This window comes from Elephantulus edwardii, unplaced genomic scaffold, assembly GCF_000299155.1.
Source record: "Elephantulus edwardii isolate Elephantulus edwardi_28Jun2011 unplaced genomic scaffold, EleEdw1.0 scaffold00148, whole genome shotgun sequence".
Taxonomy (NCBI): Eukaryota; Metazoa; Chordata; class Mammalia; order Macroscelidea; family Macroscelididae; genus Elephantulus; species Elephantulus edwardii.
The window spans coordinates 4,864,839-4,892,763 of NW_006399898.1; the positions used below are offsets into that span (position 1 = coordinate 4,864,839).

Below are 27,925 nucleotides of genomic sequence, written 5' to 3' on the forward strand. Positions count from 1 at the left end.
CTTTCAGCTGGCAGCCAGTGCTTAACCATGGCACCACTCGGGCTCCTTCCAAATCCATCACGCGGAGTCAGTTCTGACTCCCAGAACCGGGCCCGGAACCCCTCGGTTACAACAGCGCGAGGGAGGGGGTGGAGGGAAGGGAGCCCTTGCCTCGGGGCCTCCGACACTGATGGTGAAGATGACGGTGATGGTGAAGGGAAAGGCTGTGACCATGGCGGCCCGGCGCGATGGGCGTCACCAGTGTCACTGCTCTGTGCGTGTGTGAAAACCGCTGGGCCAGCTCCCGTTCGGGTCTGTGTGCTTTTAGCCCTCCAGCCCTCAGCACCGGTCTCACTACGGGCTGCATTACGAGCTGGTGAGAAGAACAGGCCCCGGCATCTGAGGGTGGGATGAGGGCCTGCCACCTTCCCGTAACCTCGGACAAGTCCTGGAAATGAAAATTTCTGCTTGTGAATTTCATCAGTAAGAAGCTAATAAGAGGACAAGACAGCAAATTCCTTTAAGTCCCTTAGCCTCGTGCCTCCTGCGTAACAGGAGAAGGACCAATGCAGGGAGGCGTCACAGAGTCTATTTTCCACTCACCACACATGGCAGAGTACAACTTCCCCAGCTGCCCAGGCTGAAGGAGCCCCTGGCGTGGTGTGTAACGTGCTGGTCAGAGGCTGGAATCCAACAGTCACTAAGGAGAAGGATGGTAATCTCCCACCATAGAGAGTCACAGCCTCACAAACTGCCCACCGGCCACTGGTTTGCAAATATTCCTAACTGTCAACTCAGGGCTGAGCCTCCACCAGGTTCCCGAGGGTGGAAACGGCACCAGGAGCCGGCCCATCTTCTACCACGAGAGGATTTGAACCACCAGAGAGGGACCGACCTTGAGTTAGCAACGTAATGCTCTAAGGACCAGGCCACCAGCTGTCTCTTTAGGTATGCCTAGAAATTAGTTTCCCTAAAGGTAAAAAAAAAACCCAAAACACCAACCCACAAAACAATCACCCAAGAAACAATTAAATGTACTGATGAGAGAGTGTAGGTATGTAGTGTTAAATTTTTTTTTTATCTTGGGTTGTTGCTGTGCGCTGTTGAATCAGACAAGAGACAAGACCCCTAGCCGAGTCTTCAGCAGGCGTCCAGACGCGGGAGGAACTGCCCATCTTTCTCCCACGGAGCCGCTGAGGGATTCAAACCACGTGCCTTTGGGACTGCAGCGCAGCTCCTTCCCCCTAGGCCAGCACGGCAGTGGGCTCACTGGGCTCAAACAGCACCAAGAGTGAGCACAGGGTTTCGCTGTACAAGTATGAAGGGAGCAAATGGCCCCTGGCTACCACGACAAAGGCGTGGGCTGGCTCCTGGAAACTGGCCCCCTATTCCAGCGTTCTGAGACCCCTGAGGCTTACTCAGTCCGTGACTGAGGAGACTCTCGATAACCGTCACCTGGTCACACACACAATCCTGCAGCTGTTAGGCGCCCCCAAGTCGACTGTGACTCCCGGCTACTCCCTGGCCGACAGATCTGACCCTTGCCCTAGCCTGTGTCAGCCTCATGGTCGGTCTAGACCCCTGTGGTAGTCATTGTGCCCATCCATTCCAATGAGGGTCTTCCCCTCTTATCTCCAGAAACACGGCCACTCATGCGCACGGCTCGTGAGACTGTCTCTGCGTCCCCTCCTCCGAGAAGCCCTCTGGCTGTGCTTCCCCCTGTACACACACGCTGGATACTGCAACGCACTGCTGGGCAGCCCTGTAAGCGCTGTGTGACGGTAGGGAGTCCTTCCCCTCAGGCTCCATCACAGCCCCAAAGGAAATGTATTTGGTTTCTTCTCTACATAATGAATTTACAGAAGAAATTCACCCAGTAGTAGGAAAAGCAGATTTTGTTTGTGCACTTGTCTTTTTCTCTATTATTAATATCCATAAAAATCCAACCTACTCTCCTTCCTGTCTTATCTCCCAGCATTTTGCATTTATGATGACAGTGAAAATATCTGCGGACCAGTCTGCAGATAATGATGTCCGCGTCACCTTGGCTGGGCCACAGTTCTTAGCGGCCTGGCTGGCAGCTCCATCACGATGTGGTCATCCTCCGTCTGGGGAATCCCCTGCGGCCAGGACCCGTATTTGCCTAACGACCCGGTCTGTGCGCTCCGATGACGCTGAAGTGGGAGGGACTGGTGTATTCTGACAGCTGGCGTCAGGAAACTCTTACCTCCTTGGAGTCCTCCGGTTCTTCCTGGAGTGCCAGCCGCGCCCACAGGACCACGCGCTCTGCAGTTTTCACGGCCTCGGCGGGAGGCAGAGACCTCAGCAGGAGGAGACCCTCCTCACCCTACACGGTGTTGGGAGGGAGGGAAAACAGCGGCACATGCAAAGGACTGCTGACAGCTACGCCCTTCACGTCTACGTGACAATGAAAAGACATCACTGTGAGAACTACACTAGGGGCCCGTTTATTTGAATCTGAAAATTCTGTGCCATTGGCAAATGCCTTGTTATAGAAATAAATATAGACATAGATACAGGTATATAGATACTGGCATATATAGATACTGGCATATATAGATACTGGCATATATAGATATATAGATATAGCTAGATATAGCTATATAGATATAGATATATAAAGATTAGATATAGTTATATAAGTATGGATATATAAAGATACAGGTATATAGATATATAAAGATATAGATATATGTTGTTAAGTGCCATCAAGTCATAGGTGACTCATAGCGACCCTATGAAGAAAAGTCCTCAAAACTTGTGTGATTTTTCATCCTTTCTCCAAGTTCATAGTGTTACCGGAGGGCAAGCTATTATGGAAGTGGATGCCACTCCCACTTTCAAGCTTGTTTTTATCGGGGAGCTCCACCAAACACTGTCCACCATGGGTAACTTTTATTTCAGTTGACGTATCACTGTCAGATATAGATATATAAATATGTGTGTGTGTGTGTGTGTGTGTGTGTGTGTGTGTGTGTGTGTGTGTATATCTCGTCAATGTGTACCATGGAGTCAGAATTGACTCATAGTTGACCCTCCAGCCAGTTTTCAGAGGCAATAATTATATGGGAGGAGAATGCCCCCGCTTCCTTGAAGCACCTGGTGGATTCAAACCATGTGCCTTGGGATTGGCAGCGCAGCTTCTTACCACTAGGCCACCAGTAAAGAGAGAGAATATAAAGACGTGTGTGAATCCCAGCAGACCCCTACCTTCTACACTGAGATCAAAGGGTCACGCAACGTCTATGTAACATGAGCCCGAGTGTTGTGAACCACCAAGGACGTGAGAGCAGCACCGGCTTGGTATGAAACCCTTCTGAAGAGTCGGTAAATATGAAAACACAGGGGCCCGTCTAACCTCTTGGTACAACTTTGATTTGCATACGCCTCTGCCTGGATGGTGTGATTGTTTTCGAGGATCTGGAAAACGAAACAGCGCGAGAGGACGCTGTGACCCCAGCATACCTGTTCTCTGTCAATCAGGTCGATTATCCGGAGACTGTAGATTTCATCATCAGACAGCATGTACGCTCGTGCCACCTTCAGCGCGTCCTCCAGGGAAGATGGGATGTCCTGCTTAAGGATGTACCTGATCACCCTCTGAAAGACAACACACAGCCTTTCTTCAGCTACTAAACCTCGGAGAAACCACGACCAAACCGCAACTCCAAGTCAAAGCCAGCCAGTAGGCCAGGCAGAACTGCCCCGCGGGCTCTGGACGTCGGGGGCTCCGTGCAAGCCACTTGTCACAGCTTCTCCCACGGGCCACCACAATCACTTCACTGCTGTGCCACCAGAGATCTCAAAACCAAAACCATTGCACTAAGAAACTAAACGGAATTAAAGACAAAAAGCTGATTTCTCTCTTGGGCTTAACGGCACTCCTGTTCTCTGTCTCTTTAGAGTTCTGGGTTTCTGGTAAAGACTAAGAATGAGGGGCTTTTGTTTGTGGTTAGTTTTTTAACCATTTTTTTACTGTGATCTGAGTGAAAGCTGGCAAGCACCTCGCAGGGGTGTTTCAATCAATCCCCTACACATCGGTTGTTCCCTGACGTTCATTAGTGCTCACGATGTCTGGGGAGTCCACTCGCGATCCACTGACCTTCCCTCCACTATCCCAGCGGGTGTGTGTAACCTATCAGTCTTCCACTAACCACTTCTATCCTTGGTAAACCACACTCGATTGAGTCTCCCTGTGTGTAACATTTCCTCCAGCTTTTTATAACATTCTTAACGTACTATTTGGGGGCCTTTTTGCACTAAGAAACAATGCAAGATTCTATATTGTACTATTCAACAAAGAGAACTTAAGGAGAATCTTGCCTAATTAACTTTTCAAAAATAAAACCCTCCAGCAATTTGCCCTGATGATGCAGAAACGGAATGAGGAGGAAGGGCTCTTGGACTGTGCCACGTACCATGATATCTTTGTTTAAGAGACTGAGTTCCCGGATTCCGTAGCCTCGTAGGAGCTTCTTAATTTCCATCAGTTTGTAACTTTCCTGTAACACCTTGACTCTACAAGCAAATGTGTGGATATTAACGTAGCCTGTCCTTTTAATACCATGGAACAAAGCAAACGAGTTGATACCATAAATCAACTCGTTTCAAAACACGAGGCTTATTCACGGACCTACACACCCGTATACACGCAAGCACACGCACACACAAGTGCACAGACGGTCAGGCTACGGTCATCTTACTTGGGATGGTCCATTTCCAGATGCTGCTTCACCAGCTGCTCCACAGCAGAGCTCCAGGGCACCACGGCTGTGTACATGATCTTCAGGACGGCATCAAATATGAGCTGCACAGAGACGCATCGGCAGCCCACATGAACCAGGGTGTAGATCTCAGGGCTTAATTAACATAGATACTTTGTTTGAAAATGTTTAACTTCCTACACCCATATTTATTGCTGCTTTGTTCACAATAGCAAAGAACTGGAAACAATCCAAGTGTCCACCAACAAATGAATGGACAGAGAAGCTGTGGTGTATTCACACAATGGAATATTATGCTGTACTAAAAAACAAAGAACTCATGAAATATTATACAAAATAGGTGACCCTGGAAGATATTATGCTGAGTGAAATATCACAGTCACAAAAAGACAAATAGTACCACTGTTGTAAAACAGGACTGACAGGGGGCTTGGAGGGAAACTAAGAAAAGAGGGGATAAATAATGTACATGGCATTGAAATAGACGAGGGAGAGACTGTATAAAAGGAATATGTGATCAGGTAGTATTGGTATGACAAAATCCAGAATAAGAGCTGCATAGTAAAGTGGTCTGAGCGGGGAACTGTGTAACAATGAGAGAACTTTTTTCCCCCAAAGAAAAAAGAGAACTGGGGGAGAGGAGGGGCAGCGAGGAAAATGTGCAACAATGAATGAATAGAAATTCAAGTTCTTTACAAACTTACAATAAAATCTCAGTTAAAAAAAGAAAATATTTAACTTCTATCTGCAAAGGCATCTAGTTCTTCCAGGTACATCTCATTAAGTGTAATATTATTATTATTATTATATCACTATTATAAATTTATTATTATTATTATTATTATTATTATTATTATTAAAACATTAAGTATTTCAATATTATTACTATTATTATCATTTCAAACAGTGAAGAAAACTAAGTTCGCTGCTCAGAGCTAAGTCATGGTGCTTTGTTACTGTGTCTCTAATGTAAGTGTTTAAAACTATTTCTCATGGGTAATTTCTAGTTAAAAATTGTGAGGAATTACGGTGTGAAATCAAAACACGTGTATCCAGGTATACCTCAAGTTACTGAGCTTCCCTTTGGTAAATACTGTGGTTGTTACACGTTGTAGGTCTTCCGGCAACTGTGTCAAGCAAGTCTATTGGCATCATTTCCCAACAGCACATGCTAACTAAATCTCCGCCACGTTACGGCCCTTCTCGGATTCCTTCAAGCATCCTCCTCAAGCTAGTCCACACTTAATAAACTACTGTTGTTGCTACATGTACCGTCAGGTTGGAACCAACCAATAGCTGATCCTCCGGCGGGTTTTCAGAGGCAGTAAAGCTCACGGGAGAAGAATGCCCATCTTTCTCCCACTAGGTGGTGGGTGGACTCGAACCGTGCGCTTTGGGTTGGCAGCCCGACTTCTGATCACTAAGCCACCAGAGGTGGGAACCGAAGAAGCCATGTTTTGTTTTGTTTTGATACTGGCTTATTTACAAAGTGAATGAATACACTACTTTTCATCACACCGGATCTTTCCCATTTCCTTCACACACCCCGTCCCCCATCAAATCGTGTGACTCTATGATTGACACCCCCCTCATCCTCAACTCTGCTCCCCTCGCCCCTCCTTGGGTCCTCATACTCGTTCTACAGCATTTTATACAGTCGTTTTATCCAGTATCTGTCTTTACGAGACTGACTGAATTCACTCAGTGTAATGCTCTTCAGTCCCTCGGGCGTTAGGCAGTAATTTTCAAAAGCATGGCTCCTGCGAGCTGCGTAGTATTCCATTGTGAATGCACCGTAATCCCAGAAGCCGTTTTTCTATTCTGTAATATAGACACGCTTGTTCATGTTCACACTGTATAACTAGGTTTATGCTGATAACTATATTACACTGTAAACAGGACTTTTACAGGCAGTGACAAACAAAAAAGAAATTTGTTTGACTGTCTTTATTGTAGTGCTCTGGAAATGAATCCGTACCATCTCCAAAGTGTGCCTATGTTACAAGATATAAAAAAAAGTCTCTTCCCAGAGGCACACAGCTCGAATCCACCAGATGCTCTGCCGGGGAAGGAGGGGCAATCTCCTCCTGTACCAGTCAGATCTGATTTGATGGTACATGCACACAAAAATAATAAAATAATAAAAAAAGGGGAAAAAAGTCTCTGGGGTTTAGAATCATAAAAAAAAAAAATCTATCCAACAGCCCATGATGGTCCTGAGCAGAAGCTGAGCCCCCCCTGGGCACTTTCTAGAATTAAAGCGGATCAGCCGTAGGTAGATTGTACTATTTTCTTTCTTTCTCACGCTACACACACTCTTAGCAATCATGCTGTGCTGACGGTCAGAACAAAGCTTTAAGACGATGCTCATGGGAGTGGGGTCATCTGGAAGAGGACAATGAGGACGGACGTCTAACGTGACTAAGACTCTCGGCGTCACTGAATGGGACGTGCTTTGCTATGCATATTCGCAACACACAGAAGAAAGTCCACAACAAAAAGGTCACAGATGTGTTAGGAGAAGCTCCGAGGGGAGCATCGTACAGTGATGATTTACTTACATCCGTGTCAGACAGGCACCGAATGACGGCCATGGCTTTGGCCTCCCAGGCCGTTTCAAAGAGGGACGCAGACTTTGAGCTACATCGCTCCAACAGATCCTAGAAAAGACAGAACACATTGTCTGTTTTTTAAAAAAATCCATTTTTTTTTCCTCTAACTTAAAAAATAAACACATACCTACACACATAGGTCAGGAGGCAGACAGCCAGATAGACAGATTTTATGGACATGTTAAAAAAACAAAAGAATTCAAGAAGCTGCGCTGCAATATCAGAGGCGTGCAGTTCGAATCCACCAGATGATCTCCTGGAGAAGGAGGGACAATCTCCTCCTGTACCAGTTAAAGTCGATTTGACGGTACACACACACAAAAATAATAAAGTAAAAAAAACCAAAAACACCAAAAACCAAAGAATTCTAACTGTCATGAAAGTTGAACAATGACTGAAGAAAGCCAAACTGCCCACATGTTAGCCTTCAGTGTCTACACGGCAGAAAACACTGATGGAGGAAGCATTCTGGAAGAATCTGTAAATGGGATCGCTGCAGATTACTAAAGTTACGGCTGCCACGAAGGGCTTGTGACAGGCCCAGGCTGGAGCAACCCACTGTATCGAATTACAGTGCTGGCAAAGATAACAGTTGTACCTAGTGAGCTCACACTCCAGGTGTCTGATGACAACCCGTCTGTTGTTGTTGTTATGTGCCATCGAGTCGTTTGCTACTCATAGTGACCCTATGTACAACAGCCCTAAACGCCGTTCTATCCTGTGCCAACCTCACTGTCTCAAACACATTCATTCCCACCATTCCACTCACAGAATCAATCCATCTCATCAAAGGACTTCCTCTCTTTCGCCGCCCCTCCAACCTCCCAAACATGATGTCCCTCTCCAAGGACCAGTCCCTCCTTGCAACATGCCCAAAGTATGTCAGACGAAGCTTCAGAATCCTTGACTCCAGAGGACATTCTGGCTTCACCCTCTAAAGGACACACCTGTTTGTTCTCCTAGCAGTCCATGGTATATTCAACACTCTTCTCCAACACCACAGCTCAAACCCATCTAGCTTCCTTTATAATAGAAGCTTTCAAAGGTCACAGAACATGCTCAAGGTCACCAGTGACATCCCACCTCCCTTCTCAGCCAGTACCCTATGCTGCGGACATCTTAAAGGTGAAGCCTGGCACTGCTCAAGGAGTGAGACGTTGACCTGAGCCGTTCCCTGCGTCAGGTCAGGACACACGCCTCCGTCCAGGCACAGAGTTACCTCGATGTACAGTAAGAGAAGCTCCTCCTCCTGCAGGTCATGCTCCCGCATGTAGACGCGAATGTACTTGTCTAACGTGACAGGGATCAGTTCCGGCGCCAGCACCTTATCAAACATGCGGAACACGATGGTGGTCGTATTCTCCTGACGGCCAGAAGAAAGGTGGCGTGAGGGCTACATGCGGCCACAGCCACGGCAGCCACAGACCAAACCCTCGGCAAGAGCCCCGCCTTTCACCTTCTCAAAATCAGACAGGGTCAACTTGCAGTTATATTTCCTGTGCAGTGTGATCAGTTCTCGCAAGTTATTCACCAGCGTCCTTAACTGGCACACCTCCTCTGAGTTTTGATAATCCTTCTGCAACGAGAAAGGTTAAAGTTGTTTAGAATACACCAGCTGGTCAACAGTGACCTTAACAGCAACATGAGAAAGGGACCTGGTCAATGGGTCAATAGGGATCTTAACACCAGCATGAGAAGGAAGCCTGATAGGGAAACTAGATTAATGGAAACAGACCAACCAGAACAGAAACAATGGCAGTGCTGATACATCGTAAAAACGCTACCAGTGTTGCTAAACAGGTGGTGTTTAAAAAGTTGTTGAATGGGAGTTTAAATTGTGGTGTAAATGTTCACCAGAAAACTATTAAAATATTATGTTTTAAAGTAGACAGAATTGTCAATACTTTCAAAACTAAGTCTTACTCTTTGAGAAGCATTCAGAAACACTGCTAATGTGGAAAGTATCTAGGATGCTATTGAGGAATATGTTCATCTATCACTTCTGGTTGTCTCAAAGAGCCCTGGTGGTGTATGTAGCATGTTACATATTGTTCTGCTAATCCAAAGGTTAGTGGTTCAAGTCTAGCAGTTTCTCTATGGGAGAGAGATGGGCAATCTCCTGTCAAGATTTAGCCTCAGAACTCTGCTAGAGGGTCACTAGGGGTCAGAAACTGACTTGATGGCCGTTGGCCTGATTTGGGTTCACTGGTTCAACAGAAAAATACAATGTCGTAAAACAGGTTCAAGTTAAAACAGAAATATTAGAAAAGTGTTCCTTCTTGTTGATTCCAAAAATGCACAATAAAAAGGATATTCAAAACGGAAAATAAAATAGATGGACCTATTCCTAGATACTTTTCTTTGTAGACAACTCCATTACCATAAGGTGAATGTACTTTACGATTAAGGATTTCTTCTCTGTATCTTACCAAGGAGATCCAGTGCCAAGAGGACACCAATCCCAAACCATTTTGTTTCTCGGCCGTAAAAAAGACCTCTGCCAGCTGAAGCCCGTTTTCTGGCCAGTTTGCCTTTAAAACATATTAGATACCATTAAAAGCCATGCTTTGTGCCATGGGGAACATGTAAATGTCTTCAGTGTTAAACATACAGATGTTACCTTATCAGTTAATTCCAGGTTTCTGGCTGCTTGCTCCAACCACTTTGCAAGAATTTTCTGAAACAAACAAAACATTTGAAGAGGAAATATTCAATAGATAACCCAGAAAAAAAAAATAAAATATATATAAAATAAGACTCTTCAAAGTGATATAGGGGAAAAGGATGGATGGCAAGGGTAAACACGGAGGAGTGAGAAAACACTGTTACACTGTCATCAATAAATACCACAGAGCGCAGATGAGCTGTTTAATGAAAAACCAATTTTCTCTATCAAATTTCATCCCCTTATCAGTAAAAAGCTAAATAAAATAGATGTTTGAGAGAACTAGCTGGTGTGAACGTGACATAATTTCCAGGAATCTAACACACGCATATTTTTTTCTTAAGTCCACAGAGCGGAAACACGCAGGGCGGCTCACCTTTCCTTCGGGCACCGTCTTGTGGACGAAAGGAATCAAATCCTTTTTAAGCCACGGACAGAGGTTTTGCAGAGAGAATGGAGTGGAAATGGAGTTGAGCAAGTTCTCAAGCATCTTCACGTCAAACGTGCTTTCAAAGTTGGCCTGAATTACACAGAGGGAGAAGTTAAGAGTTATCCAACAAATTCAAATGAAGGGACCTTCTTTGAAAAGGAAAAGCTTCCATTGCAAGTAATTGCGAGAAATGTCTTAGTGATATGAACACAGATTGCACGAATGCTGTGACTATAGGACTCCCTGAAGCCAAGTGCTGAAGAATCGAGGGATGACCTGGAAGAAGCAGCAAAGACCCCACTCTAAGGAATACTGAACAGGGAATGATGGAGAAACTCCTAACAACAGTGTAACCATTAAGGGCTTGATACAAGACAGCACTTAAAACCTTAACAAGAAATTTAGAGGGCAATCCCTGGCACAATCTGAGCTCAACAGTAACATCTACCTCATTGGTAACACTGTGTATCACTTAATCAAATGTTGCCTCTTGAGCAAAACTTATGAGTCAAATAGACCCTTACTGAAGCTATAAAATAATTTACTAGATAGAGTATCCACTCTTACACCTAACATCATCAAAGCACAGTTTTCTATGGAAAAGGTTATTATGTGTAACAACCAAACCAAACCCACTGTTCCCAGCGACCCTGAAGGACTGAGTAGAAGTGCCCATAGGGCTTCCAAGGCTGTGATCTGCGTGGGGCCAGGCTGCCTCGTCCAGTCTTTCAGTCAGCAGTCCAGCACTTAACCACACGAAGCCATCATGGCCCCTTCATACTTCCTCAGGCAATCTGCAATAGTCTATTCTCCAACCACACTTGGCAGTATCTGATGGGTTTCCACACTGACTCCTTCACTGACTCCAGGAGTTATAAAGGCATTAGGAAAAGCAAGACTAAGCGTCTATTACCCGGTGTCTGAGCCACAGGTACTGTGCGCAAACAAGGTTCCCTTCTCTCAGTTGTAAAAGAATATTCTTGAGGTCATCTTCATTTTTCAGAAAGTCAATCCAAGAACTACCACTGTGAGGTTTAAGAGAGAGAACGTCATTGAAAATGAATTCTTTAATTAAGGTTAAGCCTTACAAAGGTTATCAAGATGTTGTTATGTGTCATCAAGTCGCCTGCGACCCAGAGTGACCCTCTGTACAACAGCTTTGAAGCTGGCCCTGTCCTGAGCCAGTCTCACTGCCTCTGACACACCTGCTCCCATTACCCCAGTCACTGTATCAATCCACCTCCTCCAGGGTCTTCCTCTCCTGCACCATCCCTCCACCCTTCCAAGCATGATGTTCTTCTCCAAGGACTGGTCCCTCCTGGCCACATGCTCAAAGCACGCGAGCCAGAGCTTCAAAACTGACCGGCCTCTTTATCAGGATACGCTAGAAACTAAGTGACCAGGGCTGTTGGAAGCCATCGCGGGAGGGTAACTAAGAGCGGAGGTGGATGGATTTCTCTACCACAAATGACAGACAAGCGGAAGACTCGGCCTTGCCTGTGACAGAAAGGCCGTTTCTCATTGCCCCACCCCCCTGACAACACAGAAAAAGTCAGAGAAATCCTCCAGGTTCCACGTCATTCAAAACATCATCTCATTATTAAAAAGGAGAAAGGTACCAACCGGAATTGTTCTGACCCAAAGGCTCCATAGAAAGTTGTCAATTTTGCATGAGCTTTTAGTACCTAAAAAAAAAAATCAAAATATTATCATGTGAATGATGGGGGGCAATAATAGTAAAAAAAGATTTCAAAATTAGGTACTGTTCCCAAAGTCAAACACCTCCTTTTATCCCCTATTTCAGGCCAATTCCCATAACCATTCTGACTCAATATTGACTCAGTCAGCGAGAAGCGACCGTCTCTGTGGGGTCTCTGAGGCTGTAAGCCCTGTGGAGGCAGAACCCCACATCTTCAGGGCAGGGCAGCAGTCACTGGTGGGTCTGAACCACCAACCTTTCAGTCGGCAGACAGATGTTCCCAAACTGTGCCGCCAGGGCTTCTTTCCGAAGTAATAACTTTCCCCACACCTATTGTGTGCTGTATAAGTATAATGCAATTACCTCTTTTAACCCATCAGAATAGACAGGAACATTTTTCTCTTCCTTCTTCAAAAGCTAAGATGAGCAATAAAACATAGTTAGGTTGTGGAATATTTTTCACAGGAGGCAATAAGATTTTCTTCGAATTGTCCTTGAAATAATCATCTTTAAAAGTGAAATTTGCACTCAAATCTGAAATCAACAGCAAATAGTTGACACACACACACACACACACACACACACACACACTCTCTCTCTCTCTCTCTCTCTCTCTCTCCATGCTTTTAGGCACATTTCATGATAAAACCTCTTACCCTCTGTGCGTTCCTTGATGTTATCAGATGAGCATTAGCAATGGGACACACAGGAACCGCGCACAGGCAAAACACATACAATGCAATCAAGACCCACAAGGGAAAAGGGATTCCCTTTTTTTTTTAAGAATGATTTTTAATGGAAGCTCTGGTGGCCTAGTGGCAAGAAGTTGCACTGTAATCCCAGAGGTGAGCAGTTCAAATCCACTAGATGCTCTGCTGGAGAAGGAGGGGCAATCTCCTCCTGTACCAGTCAGATCTGAGTTGATGGTAAACACACACAAAATCATAAAGTTTAAAACAATTGGGGGGAAAAAAGAATGATTTTTATTAGCATAAAGACAAATTTGCACTTCCCAGGCTTACTGGTCTAACAGAGACATGAGAAACTCTCAGACTGTGGTCGTCTGCCGTCCTTCACATCTCGACCCACCTCATACAGCTCATCTCTCAGCCAAATCGGAGACAGGCCTACAAGGCGAACCTGACACCAGGAGGCAACCACACTTTAACCAAGTGTTAGGATCAAGAGGGCAGCATGCGCCCTGGGTGGCACCCGGAAGACATGGTTAGGACAGAGGACATGGAGTCACAGGAAGGAAGGCAAGAGCATGACAGCATCACCGGTACTGTTAATTCATGTTATAATGGAAAACCAATTTGCTCTGTAAAAAACTTCCAGTCAAATCACAATTAAGGAAGAAAAGAAAGACCACCCTGGACAAGCACAATGGGGACGTACCCTGGTTTTGGCGTAGTTGAGCATTTCCTGCGTGGTTTCGTAGGTGAGCCAGTGCGTCTTCAAGCAGTAATTCACCACAAAGTCATCATCCTGTTTCAGAATCGTGGACAGTGTAAGGCCCTCTCGGTCAGCCCTGCCCACCTGAACGCTCTCTCTGGGGCAGGGGAAGCACACCTGGATTTTGTGCAGGTTCCCCTTCGCTTCCTCCACGAGCGCCTGCCATTCCGTCTGCTCGCCGCCGTCCGCAGAACACAGCGCCAGCTTCTCCAGCAGGTCGTTTGATTTCACCTTGTACACAAGCTGTAAGGTAACCAGGCCACGTCAAGCAACTCAGTGCTCAACTCTGTGAAGATGATTTCTCACGTTTACACAGCAAACTGCACGAGAGACACCATTAAAAAAAGGGCAATTCTTCCTCAAACCAGCAAAGAAGATTTTAAGTCTATAATCTTAGATAAATGAAAGCTAATCTAGTTGATTAAAGTTACAGAAGAAATCACCTCTACTAAATCAAGCAATATACTAACAGCTTATTTTGACTCAGTAGAGAAGTCACCATGTAGGCCGCATCACAGCCCGCTGGGGTAATTACTGACACACATTTACCAGGGAGAATATGGGCACTTGAGACAGGCCAGGCGAGGAGTCTGGAAGGAGGTAGCTTAAAGGCGTGCAGCTAGGGCTATGTCTGGGTACATATGAGGCCACTATGAGGTTTCAGGCCCAATTTTCCAAGCCTATCAAAGATTCTTTCAAAAATGAGACCCAAACCCTTGCCACTGACTAGATTCCAACCATGGGACCCTGCAGGATACACGAGAACTTGCCATGTGAGTTCCACAGGTGTCAGTCTTGACCCAGGTAGATTGCAACACGTCCACCCCTGAGGAGCAGGTACGTGTGAGCGGCCGCCTTTGCTCAGCTCAGTGACGCCTTTGCTCAGCTCAGTGACGTAACCACTGCGGAGCCCAGGGCTCCTTCTGTCCTACTCCCAGTCGGTTCTTGCACTCACTTTCTGTTTTTTTTCCCCTTCAATTCACTATTTTTCAATGCTCTCTCTCTCACTGCTGCAGCGTCGGAATTGACGCCTAACACACCTTCCGCTGGCTTGCCACGGTCGTGAACAAGGAGGAAATTGCTCATCTTGTCTGGCCAAACTGCTGGCAGATAGACACCACTTTAGGGCAAGCAGTACCACTTAAAATATCACTAAGCTATGTCAGCTGTCCAAACACTGGCACAAATCCCCGCATCTTATCACAAAGCCCACGCACTGAGGCATGGGAGCAACACAGCGTGAGCCTCCTTTATCTCCCTGGCAGACAGCATGCTTGCTTTGGGGCCGTGGGGCGCCGCTTGGTGGTCAGTGGCCAGACTCCCCCGGCTGCTCCACAGGACAGAGCCGGGCAGCTGCCTTCCTCGAGGCTGCCGCCCTCGGACACCCAAAGGAGCATCGCTGTGCGTTACAACCGGCGGGACAGCACTGGGGGTGGGTTTTCGTTTGGTCTTGTTTGCTTGGTTTACTGCCCAAGAAGCCCCGGCTGGTGGTTAAGCACACTGTTGTTGTTGTTGTTGTTGTTGTTGTGTGCCATCAAGTCGCTTGCGACTCATAGTGACCTTATGTACAAGAGCCCTAAACGCCGTTTTACCCTGTGCCAACCTCGCTGTCTCAAACACACTCATTCCCACCACTGCACTCACAGAATCGATCCATCCCATCGAGGGTCTTCCTCTCCTGTGCTGTCCCTCCACCCTCCCAAACATGATGTCCTTCTCCAAGGGCTGGTCCCTCCTTGCAACATGCCCAAAGTATGTCAGACGAAGCTTCAGAATCCTTGACTCCAGAGAACATCCTGGCTTCACCCTCTCCAGGACAAACCTGTTTGTTCTCCTAGCAGTCCATGGTATATTCAACACTCTTCTCCAGCACCACAGCTCAAAGGCATCAATTCTCTTTCAATCATCCCTAATCACTATCCAATTGTCTGACACATAGCATGTAATTGCAAAGACTTAGTGATCTGCTGATTAACTGGTCAGGAGGCTGGTGGTTAAGCACTTTAGTGATGTGCTAATTAACTGGTCAGGACTGCAGCCCTGCAAACCCTCCAGGGAAGTTCTACCCCACCCTCTGAGCACGATGAGTTGCCATCAGCTGGTTTGTAATTCTTTTTATCAACTATTATGCATTAAACAGAACTTCATGTTTTTCATGCCATTACTTTCATTATTCGTTCATTTAAGTTTCTAAGTACATAGAATTATTTCACGTGTCTTAGAACATTTTCTTTTCAAAACCACCAACGCGTTGGTATGCGGCACCCAGGGAGGATGTCCTCACTCACTGCTGAAGGAAGGCGAGGACACACTCGGGCTTACCTCCACGTCCAGTCCAAACTGGATGGCGAAGCTCTCAGCTTCAGCAAAGCGGTGTTTGTGGAGCAATCGGCTCAATCTGAGAAAACGGGGAAAGACATTCCAAGGGGATGTTTATGAGTCAGGGAAATCGAGTCTTTCACCAAGGGTTAAGGCTCAAACAAAACGAAGTCACCTGTTTTCTGGTAAAGCTTCTGTAAGACATCGAAGCACCAAGACGGAGGCCGAGTCCTCCGAGAGTCTGAAACAAGAACTGCCCTGTCAACACACCTGTCCCTCATGGTAGCCACGGCAGGTGAACCCCACCCTTAGCAAAGCTTAGTGGGACCTACTTGGGATTGTCTTTGCAAATGCCCTCCAGGAGGTATATTGTATCCTGTGGAACAGTGACAGCAGCAAGGTTAGAATCCAACATACGAGTCACGCCTTTTAGAGTCAACTGATTCAGATCGGATGTGTCTATCAGCGGATTCTGAACAGTTGTTAAAAAGCCTCACCTCTACTGAAGGGGAAGCACTCTGCCTGCAGTTTCAAGACAGGCCCACAGTAATTACAGAGGTGACGCTGCTGTGATTGTGCACAGGTGGGCGCGGTTCGAACCCACGAGCTCTCACACCACGCTGACGTGTCTGCTACTCCTGAGCCCGCTCACGTACTGCTAAGCAGGTGTGCAGGGAGCAGCCGTCTCGCTTCCATGAAGCTCAAATGGAAGTGGACGTCACAGGGCGTTTAAGCGGACACTCACCACGACTGGGAAATATCCATGTACAAGTGCGTCCTTCAAGCTCAAAGCCGTGGTGTCCCGGGCTGAGCTGTCACAGGCGGATTTCTACCTGTGTCAGACGTCCATGCCCGTAACCCTTGCCGTTCAGAGGTCAGCTGTGTCTGCAACAGCGACGTCTGGCGTGGCCGCCTTCCCCAAGTCCTCACCATTGCCACGACCCATGCAGGACACGTGGCCATCACGGGTCCCTTCCCGTTACAGGACCCAGCAGTACTGATGTCGCATTCTGTCTCAACAGCTGACTGAGAATAGGATGGGACACTAGGACGAATCCAAACTGGAGGGAGGCTGGGCAACACTGGCCCAAGCGCTGAAAAGAACACCAGTGTCAGAAAGCACACCGTCCCAGACAACAGGCCGCAGGAGGGACAGGACGGGGCCTGGCCACACAACAGTGAAACGTTTCAGCTGCTGACCGAAACCACTGGGTGATCTACCGCCATTAATATCACTGCCTGGGAAGCCACGCGGGCCATAATCCCCTCGGTCCTTAAAGGACGAGGTCAACGGGCACTGACTCAACGGCCACTAACAGCGACGTGACAACTAACTGTAACATGGCGGTCAGGCTGGAGAAAAGTAAAATGTGAACCTGGATGGCACAGTTCACAAACGTTCTGCACTAATACCAACATTTCTGAGTGTAGGAACTACAAAGAACGCTCTCACGCTTACTGAAGTGTGGGGGTGACACGTCACGAAGCCTGGAAGTAACTCTTCAAGGAGTCAGAAAAACACATGTCCATGTATATATAAAAAGTTATGCAGCAATTATAGGAAAAAACTCGCGTTTTCCTCAAAGTCCAGAATTAAACCATTAGGAAACAAAGCCCTCAAACACATTCATCTCTCTTTCCAGTAAGACCGGCAGTTGAACAAGCAGCTGACTGATGTTAACCCTCAGAGGCTTTTCCTTCCCTTTATCACAAAGGCTGACCCTGGGCAGGCGCACCTGAAGAGTTTCCAGAAATGGTAAGCACAGTCAGAAACCTGAACTCAGTGCACGTAAGCAATTTGGTACCATTTTCGCTTCTTTTGCTTAACCTTTTAAATGATAATGTATTTTGGAAACACAGAGAAACTTACTGAGCTAATTCCCATCCGGGCCAGTGAAGAAACACCAGAGACCTCCAAGGAATATAGGATTTCCATTGCAGGTAGTGTATAAACGGCGAGATTCTTCATCTGAGAGAGACAGGAGAGCAGTTAATGCAGTCTATCAATATCAAGGCACCAGCTGCCTGACTTGCTCTCCGGCAAAGCCAAATGCAAAAAATAACTTCCTAATAGGAATGTCACTAAAATATTACAGATAAAATGACGGCTCTCCTACCTTGTTAAATTGCCCGAAGGAAAGCTATGTAGTCACAGCCCAATGTGGAGTGTGTACTGAGGGAGAATGCTAACGCCTCATATCAGAACAACAAACTCTAATATATAACCAGTTCACGGCCTTTGAAATGCTGTCTAAAATGAAGGGGCTGAGTACAGAGACCAAAGCTCATCAGTGCTACCAGAATGGGCGAGAAGGAGAAAGGGAGGAGTTACTGCGTCAAGAGTTTCGAATTTCTTTTAATATTGATGGGGGGAGGGAAATCAGGAACTAAATGGTGCTGGAGCCTTGTGTTAAACACAAAGCTTCTGACTGACAGACAGCTCAGTGACGGAATCCCCCGAGCCGCTCCACGGGAGGGAGGCGAGGCTGCGTGGTCCCTTTAAGACCGAGCGCCTCGGAAACCCGGTGGGCAGTTCTGCTGTGTCCTACCGGGTCCCTGGGGTTTGGGACACTGAGGAGCATGTCTGTGACAGCAGCAGGTGGGACGTTGGTGGAGTGGAATCCACATAGGCAGTGTCACAGAAAAGAGCTGAAATGTCAATGGTTTTCACACGTACATCCTACCAGAATAACATCTAAACATTTAGAGCTTAGTTTACACTCTTTTTAAAGAGGAGAGGAAAAAAACCCTAGCTCTGTAGGATTATTTCTCGTTTGTCAGGAGGACAAAGTGCTGATAAACCAGGGATGTGACTTAGTGTGCCTTCCTAAACTAGTGAATGTTGGCCTCTCAAACTTAAAACGGACAAACACAAAATAAAATGAGCCGATACCTTTCTGTTGGCAGGAGCTGTCAGAGCTACCAGTTTGAGATTTGTCATTCCTTGCCTAAAAGAGAAGAGGAGCTTCAAGTGAACGATGTCAGCTTCGGCAAGAGCTAGGGAACGGAGGCAAGTTCACACAGTGTGACCGCATTACCGCACAAACGTGAAAGCGACTACTTGGCCCGACTCAGAGGACTACATATGGGCTCACTCGGCACCTCCGATACTCAACAGCATGGGCAGGTCAGCAGAGACGTGTGGTTGTCACTGAAGTGACGGCCAGCGTCACAGCACACCTACCACGTGACCGACGACGGGGAGTCGGCTTCGGTGGTGAGAAGAAACTCTTCAATGTGCAGAGCCGGCCAGTTCCACACGGGGGTCAGGGTGTAGATGTCCCATAAGCTCAGCACGTTCTGCACGAGAGGCACAGGTGTGTGTTTCACTCACGTACATTGTGTTTCACACAATCCTTCATTCATTGTGTTTCCTAAAAGTAATCACCATTGTCCTCTGCCCACCTCCAGTCCATCTGAAGAGGTGCCCACTGGATTCCCTGCAACCACGGAGTTCCGCCCCGCCCACCTTCAGACCCTCAGCTCCCCTCCCCATCTCCACGAGGACTTCCACACATATCCTTGTCCTGGGTACATGTTTGTCACAAAAAAGGGATTCGATGAAAACGTATTGGGAGAATGATCATAAACATACTTCCGTATCAAGCACAAACAGTAGATTTTCAATGAGCTGGAACTTCTTTGCACCTACAAAGGAGAAAGCAAGATGTCCAGGAATTATATCTCAGTGCCATACACAGTCACCTTAACTCTAAAATTTGTGGAAAAGTGGAATTACATTTCAACAAAAAGTTAGTAGCCGCCCCCTAAAAACTCACTTCATCATTTATTTTTGCCACATTTGTTTTCAATGTGGTCTCTAAACTGTAAAAAAAACCAAAAAAAAAAAACCACCCCAGGTTGAAAAGTCATCTGTGGCAATGGGTCAACTAAAACGGACTTTCAAGGAAAAAAAAAGAGAGGAATAGACTGGGGTGGGGAGGTAGAGAAAATAGTGCAACAATGAATGAATTGAAATCCAAAATCTCTGTAAATGTTCATTAAAATTAATAAAATAATTCAAAAAAATTTTTTTAAAAAAAGAAAAGTCAGTGTCCACTTATAGCAACCAAGAAAAATCACCCCAGTGGGTCCCCAAGGCCGGAGCCGTCACAGAGGCAGATGGCCATGTGTCTGTCTCAGAGAACGCCTGGTGGGTTAGAACCACTGATCTTTCAGTTACCAGCTCCATGCCAACCACAGAACCACTCGATTCCCACTGTAAAGCAGAATGACATGAAGATGAAAACCCACCGATAATAATAAAATAGACCCACTCATTAATTATTATTTGGTGAAGAAAAAAAAAGTTTATCTTAAAGTTAAATGTAAGAAAGCAGTATGTTTAATTACTTATATAAGAAGTCCTAGAAGCACAAAGGTTAAGGGCTTGACTATTAACTAAAAGGCTAGTGGTTCAAACTCCCAGGCTGCTTCTCGGGAGAAAGTTGAAACCATCTGGTTTCACAGAGATTAGGGCCTTAGAAATTCTAGGGCAGCTCCATTCTGTCCTACAAGGTCCCTACAAATTGGAACTGGCTCAGTGACAATCAGTTGCATCTGACAGGTCACGCAGATGCACCAGGAGGGGCTGGTTCCCAGGAGAACGAGGCCGTAATGCCTAGCAGAGCAGACAGCCGGTGAAAAAGAGAGAAGGGGCCTCGCAGGAACTGGAAGGACAGGGTGCATGCAGAGTCCGTTCAAGCACGGCAGCGGCGTGAGGCCCTCTCCAGGAGCCACAAGCGTTCCTCTGTAGTACATGGGGACAGGGGTGGGGAGGTGGGGGGTGGCTGTGGGCTAGAGCCAGCTCACCAACACCTAACAGCGCGAGTGTGTGCACACGCGCGTGTGACTGCTGTATGACGTCAAGTCGGGACCCTCCAGTGGGTTTTCCGGGGAGGAGACTGCCCATCTTTCTCCTGTGGAGAAGCCGGTGGATTCCAACTGCTTGCCTTGGGGTCGGTGGTGCCATCTCCTTACTCTCAGGCCACCAGAGCCCAGAGTTCCTACATATTTACATGTACATTTATATCTATGTTGCTGTGTGACGATGAGTCGGAACCAACCCACGGCGGACCGTCCAGGGTTTTTCAGAGGCTTGAGGAGATTGCCTGTCCTCCTCCCGAGGAAAGCTGGGGGCCTCCAGCCGTGTACCTGAGGGAGGGCAGCACAGCCTCTTCCCACTGCGCCACCAGAGCTCCCTTATCGATGTCTGAAAAGCTTTCATAAAAGAGACCTCCCCTTACCTTTGATGATCTCTGAATCAATGAAATTCTTAATGACCAATTCTTTCTTGGAAATATCTGGCACCCATTTTGTGAACGCACAATTGCCAATTCCCTGAAAAAGGTCAACAGAGCGCCAATTACAAATTGGTTCCAAACTGCAAGGCAGCTGTTCATGACGGCAAAGACCACTCAGTGGTAGGGGAGCTCTGGTGGTCTAGTGGTAAGAAGCTGCACTGCAATCCCAGAGACGCATCGTTCGAATCCACCAGATGCTCTGCCGGGAAAGGAGGGACAATCTCCTCCTGTACCAGTCAGATCTGATCTGACGGTACACAGACACACACACACAAAATAATAATAAAAAAAAGACCACTCAGTGCACATCATGTTCCCCCTCTGGACTCTCCTCCTCCCACCTCGCCTCGCCTCTCCTCCCCACCCCCTCCTGCTCCCTCAGGTGCTGTGGGCCAGCAGAGACCTAGTGCTGCTGCTTGCGGGGCCCCTGCTAGCTCTTAACACTGCAGACACTATGATGATCCCTAGTAAACCTTCAGGTTGGCGAATGAAATCTCCCCTCTGGCTCCACTTTGAAACAATGCACATGTCCAAGAGCAACGCCAGGAAGGCATGTACTCCGAAGAACAAACAACCCTACAAGAGCAGGAAAGGAGTCTTTGCCCAAAAGCAAAGCTTAGAAGGCAGGAAAGGAAGAGGTACGGAAATGGGAACCCCAAGGAGGAAGCAGGAAGCCTGCTGTTCCATTGTGGCGATTACAACCCATGTCATGATGCAAAATGTGTGTGACTTATTGAATAGAGAGCCAACGGTCCCAGGAAACTTTCACGCAGAACGTGCAGGAATTACTAAACGGACAAGTGATCCGCTCTGCACCATTTCACCCAATTCAGAACAAAAGTGAAAAGGTACAAACAAAAAAATTACCCCAATTATTAGAGGGATTTCGCTTGCCAAGTCTCCAGCTGCAAGACTGAGACAGCCAAGGGTGTGGTAATTGTCAGCTGATATAAAACTGGACTTGATCTGCCCTTGTAACTGCAAAGTCAAAAAGGATCAAACAGCTTACACATAACATACATACTGTCAGATAACTGTTAGCAGAGACTGACTGATGACACAGTCCAAATCAACCAGCCGCGGATGCACTATTTAAATAGAACTGCTCTCAACGGTTGTTATCAAGATAATTCCTAAAACATATAAGTCAGATGATGAATTACATCCTGAAACACACTTCTGAATTCACAGGAAAAGTTTAAGGATGGCAATATTTGCTTACCTTTTTCGCTGTATTGAAGTCTGCATTCTCAATCGCTGCATTGAAAAAACACAAAACAAACAGCAAAACTGAGAATGGTAACGAGTCAGACTGGTAGCGTAAGAACATGAAATCGCAGTGGAAAGGGAACTCCTCCGAATTCAGTGAGGTGATACCGACTTTTCCGTTTTGCTCTCGGTCAATGACATGAGTCGTGAATACATTTCCTATCCGAGGTGCAGTCTGGCCAGCTGGTGGCCCTCCGTGCCTGTCAGCAGTCCCGAGCACATCTCCTCCTATGGAGAGGCCATCTACTAAGAGCTGTTGTGATGAAGACTTAGGCACGGCCGAGCCACGCCAGGGTATTTTTCATTTCCTCATATGCATGCGGACACTGGACAGTGAACAAAGAAGGCCCCAGAAGAATGGATGAGTTTGAATGACGGTATTGGCAAGGACTCCAAGACATCCCACGCGTCTTGAAAGGAGCATGGCACCTCAGCAGTGAGGGAGACGAGACTTATTAACAGAAAGAACTAGTCCCATGCACACCCATGTTTATTGCGGCTTGTTCACAATAGCAAGGAGTTGGAAACAACCTAAGTGCCCATCAACAAAGGAATGGATAGAGAAGCTGTGGTATATTCACACAATGAAATACTACGCTGCACTGAAAAACAAGGAACTCATGCAATATTATTCAAAATGGGTGACCCTGGAGGACATTATGCTGAGTGAAGAATTTCAGTCACAAAAGGACAAATACTGCATGGTGCCACTGTTGTAACACAGGACTGACATCGGGGTTGGGGGGAGACCGAGAAAGAAGGGTTCAATAATGTATACTGCATTGAAACAGACGAGGGAGAAAACTGTTTAATAGGGATGTGTGATTAGTTATTTTTGTCATGACAGGAGTCCAGAACAAAGGCTGCATAGTGGAGTAGACCTAGGAGGAGGGATTGAAAAACAATGAAAGAATTTTTAACTTTTCCAAGAGGGTGGTGTGCTGGGGGGGGGAGGTTTGGGAGGGGAGAAAAGCGCAACAATGAATGAATGGAAATCCAAAAAAAAAGAAAGAACTAGTCCCTACAAAGGGACATCACGCTTAGTAAAAGCAGAGGAAGGTAACAGGTTGGTGAAAAGGTGGATGACCATCAAGGAGGATTCACACGACGGTGCAAAGGTGCTAACCGAAAGGTCAGTGGTTTGAGTCCCCGACTTCCACCACGGGAGGAAGATGCGGCAGTCAGCTTCCGCAAAGACTGCAGCCCTTCGAAGGCCATGGGCATGTTCTGCTTTGTCTTGAGAATGACTATAAACAGACCTCACAGCACCAGGTTGGTTTTTTAGGAGCCGCGTGGAAAGGTCACTTCACTCAGGAGCCCCCAGCTGGCGCTCAGTGCGTTCTACTCATTAAGAACCATCTCCTCAGGGAGACGGTTTAAAACAAGCTTGGAAGCAGGAGTGGCATCCACATCCCAAACTCTATGAACCTGGAGAAACGAAGAAAGTTCTACAAGTGTTCAGGTCTTTCGTTCATAGGGTCGCTATGAGTTATCTACGACTCGACAGCACTTATCAAAACAACAACAACAAGAAGGAAGCTCTGGAGGCCTAGTGACAAGATGCTGCACTGAAATCCCAGAGGTACGCAGTTCGAATCCACCAGATGCTCGCTGGAGAAGGAGGGGCAATCTCCTCCTGTTCCAATCAGATCCAATTTGACAGCTCACAACAAGGGGAAAAAAACCCAAAAACACTGAGTGAACACAAGGCCCGAATCAGCTCCTCAGACAGAGCCCCAGTCCATGATCATCATGTTCGCTCCCACAGGCCACTGTACTGTATTATTAACAGCAACTCATTATCAGTGTTCACGTTCACTCATTTCACCAAAGAGCAGTTCTTCTTATGATAGTGTGTTGAGACTCTCCAACCAAGCTGCCCACTTGATGGTGAAAACCTAACTCATCTGTGTTGAGTCAAATTCAACTCACAGCACTATCACAGCACCCAGCTGAGGACAACTTAGAGACCCCTGAGCAACAGTTCCGAGTCTTACCCTAGCCGCGGCCATCCTCATCACCTCTGACACGCTCGAGTCCACTGAGATGGTCATTGTGTCAACACCTCTCGCTGGAGGTCTCCCTCTCTTGCACTGACCTTCTACCTTTCCCCTGACACCTCTTCCCAGGAACGGGTCCCGCCTGACAACATGCCTGAAGTATGTGAGATGAAGTTTCAACATCCTTCTAAGAAGCTCCCTGCTTGCACTTCCTCCCGACAGACTTGTTTATTCTTTGGGCAGTCTGTGGGAGATTCGAGACTTTTGTCAACACCACAATTCAAAAACAGCGATTCTTCCTCAGTCTTCCTTAGTCACTGTCCAACTTTCGGATGCATACAAAAGAACTGAAAATACCATGACTTGGATCAGGCTCACCTTAGTCTTTCAACTGACTTCGTTGCTCTTTTAGCATTCTTAAAGAGAGACTTGACAGCAAATTTCTCCAGTGCAGCACGTCTTTGGATTTCTTGACTGCTGTTACCATGGGGGCTGACTGTGAATCCAGGGCAGATGACAGGGGAGAACTGCCCAAATGTTTCCTAAGTCTAGCATCTTCCCGCACACGGGAAGGTGGGCTCAACTTGCTGACTGTTCAGTTTGCAACGGAGGCTTCATCAGCGTGCCACCAGGGCTCCAGGGCCGCCCCCCTGAAGCTCATTCTATTTGTTCAGATTCTGTTCTATCTCCGACAGTGGAGAGCCAGTGAATTCAGGAGACTCTACTATACAGTCAGTGTCAAGAAACATTGAAGCTAAAATAATAAAGAGAGCATGCAAAACTTCAGCAGGTGCAACACTTCCATGATACATCTTCAAGGATATGAACATGTACGGCTAAGCACAATCGATAACAGTGCATCTAAATTCCAAAATCAATCTCCATAATAGTCTATGTGTTTCCTACTGCCAAGGGGGCCCTTTAGAGTAGTGAGAGAAGATCTTCACCCTGAAACCCACAGCGTCCCTTTTCAGCAGGAAGTAGCTAAGAGAATACGCCATCCCCTTTTCCTTATGACTCAGGGTGAAGTCTCTCTCAGGGAGGAGTGATAGGGAATGGCAAAGGACACACTGACAAAGGAGATTAATCAGAACTGGCTTTGACAAGCACTGTGGCAATTGGACAATTAAAACAGACATTGGGGGGGAAGAAGAACGAACTGGGGAGGAGGGTGGAGAAAACAGTGCAACAATGAATGAATGAAAACCCAAAATCTCCGTAAATGTTCATTAAAACTAATAAAATTTAATAATTAAAAAACAACAAACTTCAGCAGGGGAAAAACAGGAAGAGAAAATGCTGTGGATCAATAATAATAATGTGTTACTTACCTTGCTGGATTTTTGCAAGGTGAAGGTTTGTAATACAAAAAAATCCATTTTTCGTAAGGAGCAACATATAATAGGTTCCTATGGAAATGGAATAAAAATCAGTGTCTCTGAAGAGAAAGGGGGACACAAAACTTAAACCTGGATGTCCATCTACCTTAAAAAATGCTAAATTGTTTATGTAAATGCGAATCATCCAATAATAAACTATACAGGTACAGTTTATTTACAAAGAAAATGGCAAGCTATTTGGGAAATATGTGAACATCTCTGACATTTTCTATGAAAAACCAACTTCTCAGGGAAAATAATAAAATTAAAAATAAAATTCAGATATAAAAATAATGTCAACAAATGTTAAATATGCTAAATCACATTAAAACGTCTTATAAAAATGTAGCATGCTAGGACAAGTATCTGGAACAAGGGATGCATTATGGGGTGGGTAGGGAGAGGGGACGGAGGGAAGGGAGAGAGGGTGGGCAGGGAGAGGGGACGGAGGGAAGAAAATGCAACCAAAACACAGGAGGGGGGGAAATGGAAAAACTGGGAGAGGGAAGAAAATGTGCAACAATGAATGGAAATAAAACTTTTCTGTAAATTTTCATTTAAACTATAAGGGTTAAGAAAAAAAATTCAAAAAAGAAAATAAAATGCACCTTGGCAATTTATGGAACTGCAAAACGAGAGGGAAGAAAATGTGCAACAATGAATGGAAATAAAACTTTTCTGTAAATTTTCATTTAAACTATAAGGGTTAAGAAAAAAAATTCAAAAAAAAGAAAGAAAAAAATTCAAGGAAAAGAAAATAAAATGCACCTTGGCAATTTATGGAACTACAAAACTACAAAACATGAGTTACAAACTTTATGTTTGAAATGGCACTTATTTAAACTTCCAAGAAGAGCTAAAATAACTTGTTATGTAGCCAAATATTCACTACAGCAATAGGACATTTTGATTTCTACAGATAGCATAGCATGCAATTATTATTAAGCATAAAGTAAATTACGGTTTTAGTTGAGAATTCATCAAAACATTATCATTTGAGTGAAAAGAAAAATGAAAGACAACTTACCTTCATTTGAAATATCTTTCTCAATAACAAGATTCCGGTAAGTACATTCCTTGCCATCAGGAGCCGTCTGCACAAAAGCCTAATTGGAAATTAATTACAAAGAACAAGGTCTAACACAGAAAACAATAACCAAGGCTTATTACATACAGTCTTTAAGCTGTAGAACTATAAGAGACCATCGGCAATAATTAATAATTTCGTCTTCATAGAAAACATTTTCATTTCAAACTTTTGGACAAGCATATTCAGATTATTTCCAAAGTTATCGATAATCTTTCATTTAATATGTGTTTCCAAGGCATCACTTTTCATTTAATGAAGAAAAACAATACTCTTTGAAAGTAGTGGCATAGATGGAATGGCCCTTAGTTACTCCTCAGGCCTGGCACAAAACTCCCCCCTGTGACTCTACTTTCAACCAAACAGTAAAGAGGTCTGTAAGCTGGACAACAGGACAGTCTGCACTCCTTAAAACAGGCAGCGTTTTCCCAGGGACACAGCTGAGAGGGCTGAAGGGTTAGGAGTGGAGGAGGAAGGGAAGTGGGAAACACTGGGGGGAAGTGGGTTGAGTGCTGTCACACTGGGGTTTGTAATCAACGTCACTAAATAAAATGCACAGGAACTGATGAAAGAAAAACTGATCTGCAATGTAAACAGACCTTCACCCAGCTCAAAATGAAAAACTAAAAAAAAAAAACCCAAAAGAAAGGAAGAGTAATAGTGTGCCAAACTTCTACCTAAGGTTTCTTTAGAATTTTGATAAGAAAGCAAACTCTTACGTTGCTGAGCAATGTCTGCTTTGATGGCACGTGAATGACTTGCAGGTTGCCGTTCCGCTCGCCCACTAGCAGAAACTTGCCTTCGTGACAGAGGCCAACCACGTCCACTTTGGTATCTGAAAATTGCAAAGCAACATTAAGGTTGTCTAGGCTGCAGTCTTTGGACAGATCCCCCAAGCTGCTCTTCCACAGAGCAATCACAGGTGAGCGCACACCACTCCACTTCCAGGGCGCAGCCACGTGCTAAATCACTGCACCGCCAGG

At 45.9% G+C, this 27,925-nt stretch overlaps 1 protein-coding gene across 1 annotated transcript in view; it reads right to left on the minus strand.

Annotated features, from left to right (window-relative positions):
• KNTC1 (kinetochore associated 1) overlaps positions 1–27,925 on the minus strand; it is a 70,270-nt gene that overhangs the window by 38,967 nt on the left and 3,378 nt on the right. Inside the window, exons 3-30 of the mRNA XM_006894703.1 lie at positions 27,662–27,777; positions 26,883–26,961; positions 25,808–25,885; positions 22,430–22,464; positions 22,075–22,185; positions 21,151–21,244; positions 19,500–19,552; positions 19,089–19,204; positions 18,798–18,852; positions 17,775–17,873; positions 16,237–16,280; positions 16,080–16,145; positions 15,908–15,983; positions 13,703–13,828; positions 13,529–13,618; positions 12,494–12,547; positions 12,055–12,116; positions 11,345–11,456; positions 10,378–10,521; positions 9,957–10,013; positions 9,766–9,867; positions 8,793–8,912; positions 8,556–8,699; positions 7,286–7,384; positions 4,704–4,807; positions 4,419–4,518; positions 3,466–3,600; positions 2,207–2,326 (exon numbers count right to left, since the gene is read on the minus strand). Of these exons, the coding sequence (XP_006894765.1) occupies positions 2,207–2,326; positions 3,466–3,600; positions 4,419–4,518; positions 4,704–4,807; positions 7,286–7,384; positions 8,556–8,699; positions 8,793–8,912; positions 9,766–9,867; positions 9,957–10,013; positions 10,378–10,521; positions 11,345–11,456; positions 12,055–12,116; positions 12,494–12,547; positions 13,529–13,618; positions 13,703–13,828; positions 15,908–15,983; positions 16,080–16,145; positions 16,237–16,280; positions 17,775–17,873; positions 18,798–18,852; positions 19,089–19,204; positions 19,500–19,552; positions 21,151–21,244; positions 22,075–22,185; positions 22,430–22,464; positions 25,808–25,885; positions 26,883–26,961; positions 27,662–27,777 (2,591 nt within the window). The remainder of the gene's footprint in view (positions 1–2,206; positions 2,327–3,465; positions 3,601–4,418; positions 4,519–4,703; positions 4,808–7,285; positions 7,385–8,555; positions 8,700–8,792; positions 8,913–9,765; positions 9,868–9,956; positions 10,014–10,377; positions 10,522–11,344; positions 11,457–12,054; positions 12,117–12,493; positions 12,548–13,528; positions 13,619–13,702; positions 13,829–15,907; positions 15,984–16,079; positions 16,146–16,236; positions 16,281–17,774; positions 17,874–18,797; positions 18,853–19,088; positions 19,205–19,499; positions 19,553–21,150; positions 21,245–22,074; positions 22,186–22,429; positions 22,465–25,807; positions 25,886–26,882; positions 26,962–27,661; positions 27,778–27,925) is intronic.